The sequence below is a fragment of the Falco biarmicus genome, chromosome 1 (genome assembly GCF_023638135.1).
Source record: "Falco biarmicus isolate bFalBia1 chromosome 1, bFalBia1.pri, whole genome shotgun sequence".
Lineage (NCBI taxonomy): Eukaryota > Metazoa > Chordata > Aves > Falconiformes > Falconidae > Falco > Falco biarmicus.
This window is the reverse complement of record NC_079288.1, coordinates 7469615-7485046: the sequence shown is the minus strand read 5'-3', so window position 1 is coordinate 7485046 and position 15432 is coordinate 7469615. Positions and strand designations below refer to the sequence as shown.

Below are 15432 nucleotides of genomic sequence, written 5' to 3'. Positions count from 1 at the left end.
CATCAGCCCACCCTTCCTCCCCTGGCTGCTGCTGACCCCATGAGATGGTGTAGCTACGGCGGGGGGCACACGGGGGGGTTGGGCAGGACACAGCCCACGAGCCTTTCTGGCAGCCTGCTTCGTTTAGGGACACGCAGACCTGGCAGCTGTCACCCCGTGAGCCCGATGCAGTGATGCTGCTTAATTGGAGCTTTTAATGTGCGGTTGAGCTGGTGATGGAAGGTTTGTTGTGAGGAGCTGTCAGGTCAGGGCCGGAGGATGCTTAGGACCCAGGGAAGCGCTGGGGAGCCTGGCTGGCTGGGCTTGGAGGAGCTCCTGCCTCCCAGCCAGGACTTCTCAGGTGTCCTGTCGGAGCTGTGCCCGGCTGGCCCTCCTGGCAGCTCCCCCTTCCCCACATCCATGCCCACCCTCTAAGCCCCCCTGGGCACCCATGCGCTCGCCCGGGTGACTGCTCCGCACCATGAATGACCAGTACCACCGAGCAGCCCGGGATGGCTACCTGGACCTGCTGAAGGAAGCCACCAAGAAGGACCTGAACTCGCCGGACGAGGATGGCATGACCCCCACCCTATGGGCTGCCTACCACGGCAACCTGGACGCCCTGCGCCTCATCGTCAGCAGAGGGTGAGCACTGGCGAGCACCCAGCATGGGTCTGGGGACAGGGTGGCTGGGACCCCTCTGTCCCCCTTCCCCGCTCACAGCCCAGCGTGGGTGCAGGTCCCCCTCAGGATGATGGCTTCTGCCTGTAACACCCCCGCTCATACCCTTCCCTCTGCTATTTTTCTCTCCTTGCAGTGCTTTGAGTCTCACCCAAGGCTCCCGATGACCACTCTCTTTTCCCAGCTCCTCTGACCCTATAACCACTCCTGCCCCAAGCCCTGCCTGCCGGTCCCCAGGTGGGGCTGGGTCCCCCCACAAATGCTTTCAGGTCCTGTGAGGACAGGCAGAGCTGAAGCGCAAGCACATTGGGTTGCTGCCATGAAAAAAAACCCTTTTAAATGATGGGGCAGAAAGAATAACAGCTCCTTCTGTCCCAAGAAACACACGCGTCGAGAGATGTGTGCGGTGCCAGCTGGTAGTAGGGTGACACTTGTCTGTTTTACTCAAGTGAGGTCTCAGTATGTGACCCTCTGGGCAGCTTGGAGCCCAGGAAATTCAGGAGCAGGTTCCCCAAGATTTCTTTAAGCCCAGTCTCCCCCACTGGGGCTGCTCGATGCTGCTATGTCTCTCGGTACCTCATCTTGGGCTGCCAAATCTGAGGGTCTCTGGCTCCATCAGCGCGGATGTGGCGGAGAGAAGGGCAGGGGACTGAAGGGGGCTTGTCGGGCCGTCGGGCTTTACATCTTGGTGCTGGGGGAACCTCACAAGAAGGTCTGTGCTGAGGCCAGGTCTGCCATACCTAGCTCGCTCTTAAGCAGTAAGTGGCTCTCCTGTTCTTACCAGCCTCCCAAGGGAGCGTGTGCTGCGGTAGCTTTTCTAAGCGCGTCATCTAAGGGCATCCGAGATGGGGTGGCCTCTGCCTTGTGCTGAGAGATCGGTGGTGGTACTGGTTTTGATTTATTTGTTTCTAATATTGAGGAATAGTGCTGAGGCCGGCAGCTTGGGTGTACGTCGTGCCTCCTTGGAAGAGCTTTGCTTCTGCATGTTGGGTCAGGGCTCGGTGGGGCCGCCAGGTCCCAAGCAGGGATTTTCTGTGTCCACCCTGGGCTGTGTTTGCAGCCCTGGGACCTGGCCAGCCGCATCTCCACTGTGCCAGTTCCTGGGCTCTCGGCATCTCCTGATACTCTGGTCTGCTTGTGCAAAACCTTCAGCCATCTCCCCTGGCCCCAGCCAGCTGTACTTACAGGCAGAGCTCACACACACATTGCTGTCTTTCCATTGTACATTATATTCTTTTCACATCCTGGGATCAGAAAGTCTGTGTCCGCAGTCACTCTGAGAAGTCCTGGAATGCCTGATGCAGTAGGAGTGTGGGCAGGAAAAGATTATTTGAGTCCAGAGAGGAGAGAGCAAGACATTGTTTTGAGTGGTGCATCCTGTGATGCTTCCCTGGATGAGGGCTGTGACCTGCTGCGTACTTTCCAGGAGAGGCTGTGCCCAGCAGAAACCTGCTCTGAGCTCCTTCTGGGACAGGGATTGCCACCCAGGGCCAGAGAGTCAAGGACAGGAGCTTTGGGGATGGGACCCCAAAGTTAGAAATGGTTCCAAAGATTCTTTGATGGCCAAAAGGCCAATCTGAAAGGCCCGTGCCATGGATGAATGCCCCTCCAGAAAGGTGAGGGGCATTCATCTGTGGCATGAGCCTTTCAGGATGACTTTATATCTCTTTATATCATTATATCTCCTTATATTGTTCATCTCCATCACAGGACACCCTGCAGCACCACTGCCTGCCCTGCCAACCCATGTGTCCAAGCCAACAGTTTCTGCCTCTCCACGAAGCCCAAGAGCTGCTTTTCCACGGAGGGGCTTCTTTATAAATTCACGTTGATTTTAAAGGTCCTTGTGGGCTCAGTCATGCCCGAGTGCAGCTTGGCTGCTGTTTAATTAACAACCTAATATACATTTGTTCCTGTCAGGGAAAATAGCCTGGCAAACGCCCAGTGCCCTTTATGTGATAGATGGTGGAGCAAAGTGTGCGTGTCTGTGGGGCTGCAGGATGCTTTTACATCCGTGCATCCATCTCCATGTGTCAGATCCTCGGCCAGGACCATGCAGAGAGCAGTGAAGCCTCCTTGCCCTGCCGCTTAGCTCGGGGCAGGGGCAGGCACACCTCTGCTCCCTGGAGCTGGCTGTGGGTCTGCGGGAGGCAGGAAAGCCCCCGCCTGGGGACAGCGGTGCCAGAGAGGGGGGATCATGCAGGACCCGGGACAGCCCGTGGGCAGACCCTGTAATTTTCTGCTAGTGCTTAGGACGACGTGCAGTGGTATTTAAGTCTTGTTCAGAGATGAAACTTAATTCCGTGTTGGGTATGTTACTATTACACCTGCACTATAACAATTGGGATGCAAGAGGGAGGACCCCTGGGTGTCCCAAAATGTCAGGGTATTTCTTCTGGGGCTCTGCTGTCAAAATTTTCCTCATTTGGCATGGAGAGCCCTGCACCGTGAGGCAGGAGAGTGTGGGACCGCAGCGTGGAGTGGTGCCTGGGGGAGCAGAAGCTTTGGGGCTGGGCTGGCTCCATGCAGGGATGGGGTGGGAGGCAGCTCCACGGGCTGCTTAGCCCCTGACTGGGTTGCAGGGGGATGCTGAGGTACAGGGGGTGATGGGGGAGTATAGGGGCAGCAAGAAACACCGAATCCTCCTTGCCAGCGGTACTGGTGGCCAGACAAGCCTGGAGACTGTGTGCTGGGGCCAGGCTGTTGTGGAATGTCTTAGTGAGGCTGGCCAGAGGCACCCTGAGCAAGCAGGGCTGTGGGAGGGGGGCTGCTGGGGGGAGGGGGGGGAGCAGCTGGGGGCAGGAATTGTGGCGCTGGTTGTTGTGCCCCACTGCAGGCCAGGCTGATGGACACCTGGGGTTATCTAGGCTCTGTCACCAGTGAAGGAGCCTCGCTCATACGCCTGGTGGTCAGCAAAGCATGGTGTAGAGCTGGCGTGAGGAGGGGGAAAGAAAGTGTAATAGATCCGTTAGTGGATCCTTGAGGAAAGTTTATCGTCTCAACCCATGCAGAAGGGGTAATGAAGCAGGCTTATTGCTCTGTCCATAACGGCTGGTGATGTGTCTGTGCCTCCGTGCCAACAGAGAGACGGTTTGGGATGCAGGGATCGTTGGTGGCTCATCCTTCTTGTTTGCAACACAAAAAGCCTTTTTCTTCCTGGTGGCTAGACTCCATGAGGGGAAGAAAACTCAATTAACATGATGGCTGGGAAAAGACAGGCCAGCTGGCATTTGGTATTGCAGCTTTTCAGAGGCAGTAATTGTTCAGCATGGTTTGTTATGAACTGCTGCGGCAGTGCGGGCATCAGTGCAGCTCCAGTTAACCACAGGTCTGGGGGCCTCGGCTGGGAACGGCCAGGACTTTCTTGCCTTGGAGTGGACCACAGGAGAGGTGAGGATGTGTCTTGCTGTTAGACAGGTCCGCAGTCAGCTCTGTCATCCAACGTTCCTTTGCAGAGGCGTGCCTCAGTTTCCCTTCTTACAAAAACTGGGGTCACGGATTCTCTGGGTGTTAACGGTGGAGGGGTGCGAGTGGCTTTGGAGTAGCTGGGGGGGGACGAGATGGCTCCTGACATCAGCCAGGCTGCTGGAGGGAGTCACATTGCCCTGGCTGGGGCAGGGCTGCAGCGGAGGTTGCAGCAAGGCACGTGAGGGTGATGTGCATCCTCTGCACGCCACGGGGCTGATGGCCCCGCGTGGGAGCAGCGTGGCCGTGTCGGTGGGACCTGCCCCTGGGTGCTGCCGTGACGAGAAGGTGAAGGAGCCGGGTGGAGGCACCTGAGCTGGCTGCTTGGAGTCAGCGTGGCATCTGGGCATGGCGAAGTGCTGAGCCAGTAGACGTGCCCCTAGGCGCTGTCAGCGTGCAGCCGGCATTAATAACCACCAGCAGCAATGACTGCTAGCCCAGCTTTCTGCTGGTACGGGGGACAGAGCGCCTGGAGATGAACCTCACCTACAGCGTCTGTGCTTGGGGGATCTGAACTTGGGGAAAAGCCGGATCCTTAACCTACCACCACCTGGATAAAGCTTGGGATATAGGACCCAAAGCTCTGCTCTGGATGCAAAACCCCAACTTACCTAGTCTTTGCGACTGACTGCGCTGAAGCTGGTGGGCATTTTTCCTCAAGCCATAAATGATTTTTTTTCCCTCTTCCTATATCCAAAAATGTTTTATGGGCACCAGAGACACTGCACCCAGCTGGCTCCTGGTCTGAGGGCCCGACCCTTTGTGCACAGCCGTGAGCCAGGGGGTGAGCCAGCCCATTGCTATCAGAGGAACTTCACACGTGCAGCCAGGGAAGGACGTATGTAGGTGCCGCTGGCTGGATTCCCCGGCTAATTGGGATCCTATGGGAGAAGTGGAGGGGAAAAACCGGCAGGAAGGGAGTGAGTGTGCGTGTCACAGTGCAAACACGATGACTCAGGAGATGCACATGTCCACCTAAGGGGCCCAATTAACAGTGTTTTTAATAATGATTATTACAGGAGTTGACTCAGCACTTGAAAACGCTTTGAAGCTGAGAAGTGCTGCACTTTACACCTGTCATTAAAATATGTTCCCACTTAGTGGACCCTGCAGTCAGCATCTCCTCGTGTGCAGCGCCCTGGAGGTGAAATTTTGCTCAGACAGACACCTGCCAGTGGGAGGGCCTCATGTTTATTATCTGTGCTGGATCAAACACCTCTGCTTTGCAGGTCACCATTCTTCTTTCCTTCTGATGCATTTTTAGCGCCTGCGGCAGACATTTATAGGGCGAAAGGACCTAGGGATCTAATTTTGCTTGAATACTCTTGTTTCTAGACAACGGCAATGTCCAGGGAAAGCTGGGTTTGATGCTCTTTCCCCTCACTTACTCTCTGAGGTAGTAAGAAGCATGAGGAAAGTAGACCCTTAAATATGAATCCTGCAAGACCTCTCTGGCTCTGCCCTTTGCCACCTGAACCAGAAAGACGTGAGGACGGGCCCTGGGATGTACTTCATGGGTCGAGCATCCATACACTTGGCTTGGGGAGCAGGATAATTTCTAGTCAGTCTGCTGGTAAGTCACTGCCCACATCATGAGTCCATATACGTGTTGGGACCCTCACAGTGCTCATCTGCCCACATGCTGGGCACACATGTGCCATTCAGAGCGCACATAAACAAACAACCAACCCTTCACGCGCTGGAGTCCCACCGCTAGCACCGGCAGTTCCAGTTTCACTGGCTCTTTAATCCAGCTCCATCAATAATTTAATCCTCTCTTGCAATTCATCAAATATTTATCCCCCCATGAATTTCCCAGCCTGGACATGTCACTACGAGGGTAGAGGCGAGGGCTGGGGAGTTACCACTCCTGGAAACTCGGCTTTACCACAATACTGGCAGCTCCCTCCTCTCCTGCTGGCTTCATGGCTCCTCAGCCCTGTGATCTCCTGCCCTTCTCCTCCCTAGCACCCACCTTTGAAGCCTTCTCTGCTGCTATGAGAGATGTCAAAGGCTCTGGATACGAAAGTCCTGCAGGGTTTGTGGGTGTTTCGGCCCTTACACAGTTTTGAACCTTTTGACTAACTTGCTGAATTAGCCAGCAGGCTTAAGGTTGTACTTACTAGGTTTCTACAAATTTTGTGTAGATACACGCACGGTGGAGCTACTGGTGATGCTCCCAGGAGGGGAAAGCTGAGTGCACTTCATGGCAGCTCTCGGGGAATACAGCCAGGAAGCTCAAGCTCTGGGTCCAAGTATTCTCCAGCTTAACCTTTGTCTGTGTTGCTTCTGCCTTTTGCAGCATCATTTCCCTTCAGTATTACATAGCTGAGATGGTGGCAAAGTCAGGATTGCAAACTACTCACAGCAGCAGCCGGGTGGCTCTGCTTCGGCTCCACTGTTCCTGGGAACATTGTGCCCAGAGCGAGAAGGTGGGAGCCCACCTGCCGCATGGGAGGAGGGCGAATGTGCTGGGCAAGGCTGTTACTGGGTCTTGTGCATGGGCACTGGTGATGGAGATGCAAAGCGTCGAGGGAAAGAAGCCCCTCAGCTCCTGGGGTCTCTGTGCTCCTTCTCTGAAGTAGTTTTCAGACTCTTTCAGGTGAGACGGGCTGTAGCATGGAGCACGTGGGGTTGGGGAGAGGCTTCTGAGCTCTGCTGCTCCCAGGTGTTGTTGACGCGGGTCCTAAAGCAGCAAGGAGCAAAGCAAGACAGGCTGGAGGGCTCAAGTGTGCCTTTGCCTTCCAGGCTCCTGGTGCCACCAGGGTTTGGATCTGAGGTCTTCGTGGTGGAGGGGCAGTGCCCGGTTCCTCTAGAGCTCCTTGAGATGGTGGTGTGGGAACGGGCAGGAGCTGCGCAGAGCCAGAGCTCTGCCAGAGCCCTGCTGCCCACGAGGAGCTGCTCTGGAGGGTGGTGGAGCTGCGCAGCCTTAATAAAAGGCTTTGCCTGATCCATCTGTGTGGAGGGAGAGCGCCTTGTTGACAGATACCGCTGCTGGCTGCATATCATTAGCACACGCGCTCAGGCGAAGGCTGGTGCCAGCAGGGGTGTGAACTAGCTCCTGTTTCAGCAGATCGCAAATACAGAGGAATGTCGGGAGAACAGACTTCCCTTGGATCCTAGGTTTGTGTTCGCCCCGCCACGGGAGGTAGGAAGCATGGGCAAGCGGTGGTGCCGCGTCAGCAGCTTGCTGGAGAAGAGGCCAGCACGGCGTGAGAGGAGATGCTAATGGCAGTAGTGGAGTGCCTGGCTCTTGAGGAGTGCAGAAACCTAATCTCCACTTTCTCTGAAACTGGATTCTCAGGATGTGCTAATACCAACGCGCTTCAAGCCATGCAATCGAGACCCAGCGTGCTACAGCAAAAAACCCCACAAAAGCCCAATGCCAGCAACTTTGCTCTTGTTCTCCCCTGATGACTTGCCCTCTTGTGCCCTGAATTTCCCCATGTGCCAATGAACAGGAGGGGGGGAGGGTGCAGCAGCTGCTGGGTTTCAGAACCATTGCTGAGGATGGCCGTTTCATGGTGGTGCTACCATCGTGGTGTGACCCCATGGTGCCCCACACAGTATGTGGTGTATAGGGAGGTATTTGGGGATGTCTCTCCGTGGAATCTGAATGAAGCCAAGATTTGAAGATAGTATCTGAATTTAATGGGATGCTTGAGATTTGAAATTTTATAACAAGCTTAAGGTCTTAGCTGGAATCAGCCCCGTATCTCATTTCTGGGCTATTCAAAAACTGGCTTGCCTTCCACCAAGAGTTGGTTTGATGCAAGAACGTATGTCTCCTGAGAGTTAAATTCTTGTCATGGAAATTACTGCAGACTTGCTTGTCAGGCATGTGATTTCGTGTCAGTGGTATAGCCCTCCAGAAGACCCCCTTAAAATTAAGCTGTGGGCGGCAGAGGAGTGTAGGTTTACATTTCAAGGAGGCAACAGCTGGTGGTGCTGATTTGCCCCTGCACAACTGGGAATACCTCGGCAGAGTCTGACAGCCATGCCTGCATACTAACCCGCTGTTTTTCTTGTTGTTTAGGGGTGATCCGGACAAATGTGACATCTGGGGGAACACCCCTCTCCACCTGGCAGCAGCCAATGGCCACCTGAACTGCCTCTCCTTCCTCATCTCTTTTGGGGCCAACATCTGGTGCCTGGACAATGACTACCACACCCCGCTGGACATGGCAGCCATGAAGGGGCACATGGAGTGTGTGCGGTACCTGGACTCCATCGCTGCCAAGCAGAGCAGCCTCAACCCCAAGCTGGTGAGCAAACTGAAGGACAAGGCTTTTCGGGATGCAGAGCGGAGAATTAAGGACTGTGTGAAGCTGCAGAAGAAGCACCACGAAAGGATGGAGAAACGGTACAGAAAGGAGATGTCGGATAATTCGGATACCATGAGCTTCTCCAGCTATTCAAGTAGCACCTTAAGCAAGAAGTTCCAACACATGTCTATGGTGACTTCCCTGCCATACTCACAAGCCACCATCCATGGCACAGCCAAGGGAAAGACGAAAATACAAAAGAAGCTAGAGAAGAAGAAGCAGGTGGACGGGACGTTCAAGATCTATGAGGATGGGAGGAAAAGCGTGCGGTCGCTGTCTGGCCTGCAGCTGGGGAATGATGTCATGTTTGTGAAGCAGGGCACATATGCCAGCCCCAAGGAGTGGACGCGGCGTAATATCAGAGACATGTTCCTCACGGATGAAGACACTGTTTCCCGTGCCATAAGCGACCCGGGTTTGCACATGGACTCAGCCCACTCGGAGGTCAGCACCGACTCTGGCCACGACTCCTTATTCAACCGCCCCGGGCTGGGCACCATGGTGTTCCGGCGCAACTACGTCAGCAGCGGGCTCTTTGGGATTGGCCGGGAGGATGCTGGCACGCTGGGTGAAGACAACACAGATGGGATGGGTGTCAAACTGCGGAGTCGCCTGCAGCGCTCGCCAAGTCTCAACGATAGCATTGGCAGTGCCAACAGCCTGCAGGAGAGGAACGCGGAGGAGCTCCCCTGGGATGAGGTGGAGCTGGGCTTAGATGATGATGACGAACCAGACACCAGCCCTTTGGAGACTTTTCTGGCTTCCCTGCACATGTTTGAGTTCATCTCCATCTTGAAGAAGGAAAAGATTGACCTGGAGGCCCTCATGCTGTGTTCAGACAACGACCTGAAGAGCATCAATATCCCGTTGGGCCCCAGGAAAAAGATTGTGGATGCCGTCCAGAGGAGACGACAAACTCTGGAGAAGCCAGATGTCATTGTAGACACTGAACTGTAAGTAGAAGAATTAAACCTGTGAGCAGGTGGAGATGTGGATAATGTAAAGTCTTGTTTTCAGCCCAGTTGGAAGAGTAGGAGTCCAGGTAACCTCAGGGCTTCTGTGTGTGGGCAAATTCCTGCTTGTGTGGAAACGATGAGAGTTCGAAGAGGTGGCAATAGTGTTAGTTTGTTACTCAACAGCCCTAATGTGGCTGGGCAGGACGTGAAGCTCTTGTTTTGTTTCATAACCTATATGAATGCAGCCTGCTCTTGTGGTCTGGTTCTTCTGAGTCCCCGTAGCTGGGATTTTCAGCCACACTCAGGCTTGTCTTGACTCTTCGCCTTTTGAAAGCATTAGGAAATCAACCACAGCTCCCAGTGGGAGCGGGCTGACAGCAGTGCTCAGCGGCATTGGGAATCCTTCCCCAAATGCTTGAGATCTTGCTCAGACCTTTGGAGATTGCATGTCTGGGTTGGAGTTGTTGCTGTTTTATGGCATTTCCAGGGTTTGGTTGGCTTGCCATTAGTGTGGGTCTCCCCACTGTCATATCCACTGACACCCCAACCCGCTGTGCTGCTTGGGCTTCCTAGCCTTCAAATACCTGTGTGCTTCTTGCTGGTTTTGCAGGCTTTCATTACAGCTCAGGCTTGGATCCTCTGGGTGCTGATGGATTTTTCTCTTTCCCTTTGCAGATAGCAGCATCATCTTTTTTTTATTATTATTATTTTTTTTTTAATGATCAAGAAGTAAACCCAGTTCTAAGTTGCCAGAAAACATAAGCCAGACTCCCTTCCTGGGGCAGCTGAAAGCTACAGCCATCCCCACCAGTCCCTCTGGACTGCTCTCCTGCTCCCTCACTCTGCTCCTTGTCTGTGCAATGCTCCTGGGCGGTGGCTGGTACGGAGGGATGAGTGCTGAGATCGGATCAGGCAGCTCCAACCTGCCAACCTTGAGGGGATGATGGTTGCCTGCTCACTGGAGGAAGAAGTGTGCTGCACAGCTGCCTAGGACACTGTGCCAGCACAGGCTGCGAGACCACACGAAGCCATGAACAGAAGGAGATACATGATGGTATTTTCAAAGGGACCCAAAATAAATCATTACAATCCATTCTTTCTTGAGAAAGTGGTTGATTTGGGGTTTGGGCTGGAGGGGCAGAGGGATGGAGAGTCCTGGTCTCTCTCCTGGTTCTCAGTTGCATTGTTTGATGCTGTGTTTTTGGAAGGGAGTTTTGATTACAGTGGCTTGGGGCTGTTCAGCTTCAGACGAGCCAGCCCTGAATTTAGTCAGCACGTTTGTGAGTCCAGCCTGTGCTGTCTTGAGGACAGCAATCCAAAATGAAGCTGGGGGTTTGAACATGTCAGTAGTTGCCTTCCAGGGGTCAAATGGCTGTCCCATGGAGGCAGTGCTTCTGTCCCATCTCTCTAGGGCACTGAGCTGCATCAGCACTTTGTGTGTGGAGCACTTCAACTTTCACCTCCAGGATCTTCCCAGGACTGAACTGGGCTGCAGCCCAGAGCCTCTTCCAAGCACCCCTGATGCATCGGTGCTCAAAATGCAGCTCTGCACCCTGATGTTAGGTGTTCTGCACAGACCCATTGCAACTCTCGCCGACCACTGCGCTCTTTCTGAGCCCTCAGCTCCACTGCACCGTTTTACATACATGATCTAGGGCTGGCTCCTGGGTGGCAGGAGTGTTTCTGGCGTGCAGCAGTGGGATGGGGACCTGGGCAGTGACATATCATGATGGGAGAGAGTCAACAGCCCCTTGCCACGGAGTGCTGGTAATGTGCCTGTTCAGGCTGTGATACAAACTACCAGATCAGAGAAATGCTGCGTGTTGTTACTGGTACTGCTTATCCAGCCTTATCTCAGGGTTGCAAATGATAAGGAATGACCTGAGCACAATGACTCCTGGCAGTCTGTAGGTGCTTACCCCAGGTCTGCCTCGGATCTGGACCATGCTTGTCCCTTTGGAGCTGCGGAGGCTGTGGTTTTGTTGTTTGGAGGATGGGGGTTGGTTTGGTGTGAAGCTGTGCTGCTCCCTTCCTATGCATGCCCCGGGGGGGGTACGGACGTGGTGGGGACGGGACTCGGGAAATACTCTTTGCAAGCAAGAAATACTCTTTGCAAGGTGAATGTTTGTTGTGCTGCCCCTCAAGCAGCTGGAGCCCCACCAGAAGAGGTGTGGGGTCCCAGCCTCAAGCCACTGCGCACAGATGCTCCAACGGCAGCCAAAACACACGGCTGCACTGAAGGCTCAAGGTCTTTCTGCACAGATGCAAACTGAGAAAGAGGTTTTTGAAGTGACTTTTAGAGCTGAAAGTGCTTTTATATTTGAAATGACAAGTTCTGCATAACTCTTGGCTTGATTTCCAGGCAAAAGGGCAAGCACTCAGATGTGCTGAGTCGGCGAGTTCTCCTGAAGGCTGCACGGCGCCAGGGCCGCAGCGCTGTTCTCTTTGGTCCCTCTCCAAAGCCCGGGGCTGCCACCCCAGCAGGGAGAGCGGTGGCTCAGCTCGCTAATGTCACAGCTCCCTCTGCCGGGACTGGGCCTGGGAGAGCAGGATGGGACCCACAGCCCACTGGGGCTGCGAGGCAGCGGGGATGCCACGCGGCAGAAGGACGGCTGCCGAGTCCTGCTGTGAGTGTGAGCAGGACCTAAAGCCAATTCTCAGGTGAGGTTATGGTGGCGACATTCACCTCCTTCCTCGTGCACGTGTGTGACCTCATCCAAGCCCTCTGCTCTTGCTCTGGATAACCAGCAGAGCACTGGCTGCTCGCCACAGACCAGCTCCCAGCTCCAGTTCCCCCGGGGATGAATTGAGCCTTTGGGTTTGTGCCTGACACAGGAGTGATTTGCCCTGGCTTGCATCGCTGTCACTCCAGTACGATAGGGACCAGCTTATCCCAGTGGATGACAGGGAGAAGTGGATCTATTGGCTTTACACCTACTGGAGCCTTTTGCAGCAGGTAATTGGGGTATCTGCTGGGCAGCTGGGGTTTGCACCTCCCTGACTTTGCCTTTTTGTTTAGGAGCACCCAAGCAGTTGCTGATGTTGGGCTGATGCTGACCTGACAGATCCCTTCTCTCAACTTGTCTTTTCTCCAAAGAGCCAGTGAAAAGGTTTGGTGATGTGATGGTACCCAAGTGCCACAGGACACATCTCTGCACAGCTAAGACCAAGCCCAGAAATGCGGCTTGAGATTGCTGAGCCCCAAGCCCAACACGGTCACTCCCACGACTGTAGGGAGGGACCAGAACTGAGCTGTGGCACCAACACAGTGTTGTAGAGCCCAAGAGATAGGCTTAAGCCCACAGCTGACCCAGGGATGGATGAGGAGGATGGTCTGTGGGCATGGGGGTGGCCGTCAGAGGCACCTGCAGCCCCAGAGCAAGTGCCTGCTCTTTGGGCTCATGCCTCTTGCTTGGCTTTAGGTTTGGTCCTTGGTTTCCACCCAGGTTGTCTCCCACAAAGCATAAGCATACAGCTGCTGCAGGACAGGGTGTTCAAATGCCCCAGCCCAGGAGATATCCCCTGATGTCCAACTCCCCCTGGCCACCTGGGCTGTTGCATCCCACCAGGCTCATGATGGAGTCGGTGCCACTTGGCCTGGGCATGGGGAGGGGACACGGCTGTCCCCAGGTCCTCGGCTGTGCCAGGTCCTCAGCACAGATGGGCCCCATCACTGGATGGATCATCACATCAGATGGAGCCTGGCCTCTGCGGGGGAACCTCGATGGTGCTAATTGCGTCTGCTCTGTAGCTGAGAACAACAAGCTCCTTTCGGAGAGCGTGCTTGTGAAAGCAGGGTGGAGGCTGGGGCTGGCACACCCTGGAGAACACCCTTAACTATCCTCCCAAACAGAAACCGAGCCAGGCAGCAGGTTTCCCCGACCTGGTGCCGTCAGTGAGCAAACACCGGCCGTCATACTGCCCGTGGTGCCTGGGCGCTTGGACACGGCGCAGATCCCGCGGGCACCGCGGCAGTGGATGGCAGCATCTCCCTGGCAGGCACCAGGGATCTTGGGGATGGGCATCCCTTAACACGCCAAGCCGCAAACACCAAAATGCCCCGTGCCTGTGCTAAATCGGGCTTCCCAGCAAAACCAGTCCCCTGGGTTCAGGTTGGACATGTATTTCCCTGTCTCTGGTGGTGCGGGATGTGGTGTGTAGGGAGCGGAGAGAGGCCAAGGGGCTGTGCCAGCAGTCCAGCCGCGGCATGGACACCCCAGCCTTGAGTCAGACAGCCCCAACTCCTCAACTGGAGGAGCATCGCTCACAAAAGTGATGTCGATGCACAGGCCCTGCCCTTATCCCCATGCGGCTGCTGCGAGGGGGATGTGTTGGCACTCACTGTCACTCGGGTCCTTTTGCCTCCCTGTCTTTAGGCTGGGCCCCCCAGACCATGGTCTGCAGGAGGGAGAAGGCAGGGGAGACTTTTGGGGATGACGGAGGGTGTGCAGCAGCGCTTTTGGAGATGTGGGTTTGCAGGCACCGAGTGAGTGTTGCAGCATCCCTGCTCACCTGCTGGGTACCATGGCTGGCCTGGGGTGGGATGCGGCTGCTTCCCCAGGCTGCTAGCAGCACCGGGGTTATGGGCTGCTCCCGTTGGGTGACAGGTGTGCTCAGTCATGCCACACGGGGCTGGCATGGGCACAGAAAGGACATCACCTGCAGGATACCAGGTATGTCCTATGGGCAGAGAGGACCACGGGGATGCATCTCCCTTGGGCTGGAGCACCTAGTCCTCAGCCCTGCCTGATGGTCCTCTCCTCCAGCCTCACCTGGAGCTGGTGAGAGCTGTGGTGCCCACACCAAGGGTGACAGGGTGACAATGGGGTCCAGGACCTGCCACATCAGCAGGGGCCATTGCATGCCACTTGCTTAACTATTTCCTGCCCATCCCGCCAGGGATTCACTTCCTGGCTGGGCGGCTGAGTAACGCGCAGCTGTGGGAAGGTGGACGGCCAGGATGGAGAAGAGCGGGAAGGGGCTCCATGCAGACCACCTGTGGCACGTTCTAGCTTGACCATGCCTTGCACAGTTCCTCCTGGCAGCCACGCACAGGGCTGGACATGGCACTAATACAGCCTGGGCTGGATGCAGCACCTCACAGGGGCTTTGCAACAGCTTTTGGGACTCTCCATGGCTGTTTCCAAAACCAAAGTGCCCCAAAAGGCAACAACATGAACACAGCTCAGCATGTCCTCCCTGAGAGCGAGCTGCTGAGTGGGTTGGGAAAGCAGGAGGAGTGGAGTGTTGTTTTCTTTTAATGCTGGCTTTAGGTATTAACAGGGCGAATTGTTTTCATAAATGTTAGCAAAATACCTGGCAATGCCATGGGCTCTGCCAAGTATCTCAGGGCTGGAGCGAGCCCCCTGGTACCCATCATTTTGGTACCTATCACCCCGGTTTGCTCTCAGCCAGGGTGGCCAGAGGAGCACAGGGATGCACCAGACGATGGCACTGAGTATCCCTGGGGGGGGAGCCAGGGCAGAGCAAGGTGTGGGGCATCGCTGGTGCCCCAGGCCCATCTGCCCTGCAGTGCCTGGAGCAGGCAGGCTATTTGCTCAAGGCAGGGACACGCTCCCTCTTGGGTGTTAAGCTAAAATCCCTAAGTGTGGCTGAATGAGGGTCAGGAGCAGGGCAGCACCTCCCACGGGACTCGGTGCAGGGCCAGAGCGTGGGTTTGCTCTGTAACTGGGGACTTGTGGCTGCAATAACTTTTTTCAGCTTCAGCAGGGGTATGGAGCTTTTTCTGCAGAAGCACGCAAGGAAATGCCCCCACCACGAGACCCCCCCAGGGCCCCTCGGTGCTTCAGACGGGTGAGCTGGAGGCTAATGGGGCAGCTACGGGGTCACCTGGAGTGGGAAGAGCCAGATGTCTTCTCCCAGGCTCCTGCCCCACCAGCACAGAGAGGGGGAGGGATTTAAGGGCTCACAGCTGGGGACCTCAGGCTGGGGGGACCTTTGCTTGGGGTGAAGTGTGGCATTAGTCTGGATTCATCCCGCTGAGCACTGACGGCACTGCTGGGGAT

At 55.4% G+C, this 15432-nt stretch overlaps 1 protein-coding gene across 3 annotated transcripts; it reads left to right on the top strand.

Moving 5' to 3' along the window:
* Positions 1-164: 164 nt before the first annotated feature.
* USH1G (USH1 protein network component sans) lies at positions 165-10489 on the top strand. Of its 3 annotated transcripts, XM_056326854.1 has the most exons (3): positions 165-624; positions 8162-9403; positions 10082-10489. In XM_056326854.1, exons 1-3 carry the CDS (start codon positions 461-463, stop codon positions 10083-10085), a joined length of 1410 nt encoding a protein of 469 aa, XP_056182829.1. In that variant the 5' UTR covers positions 165-460; the 3' UTR covers positions 10086-10489. The 3 variants fall into 3 exon arrangements, with proteins under 3 accessions (XP_056182829.1, XP_056182828.1, XP_056182830.1); XM_056326853.1 differs by lacking the exon at positions 10082-10489 and having other exon boundaries at positions 166-624; positions 8162-9902; XM_056326855.1 differs by lacking the exons at positions 165-624; positions 10082-10489 and adding an exon at positions 3931-4050 and having other exon boundaries at positions 8162-9902.
* The last annotated feature ends 4943 nt before the right edge of the window (positions 10490-15432 follow it).

Bases quoted from the DNA above. Each gene is read 5' to 3' on its own strand.
- USH1G (XM_056326854.1), top strand. From the start codon at position 461: ATGAATGACCAGTACCACCGAGCAGCCCGGGATGGCTACCTGGACCTG. The intron at 625-8,161 runs GTGAGCACTGGC...CTTGTTGTTTAG, and splicing joins CGCCTCATCGTCAGCAGAGG to GGGTGATCCGGACAAATGTG.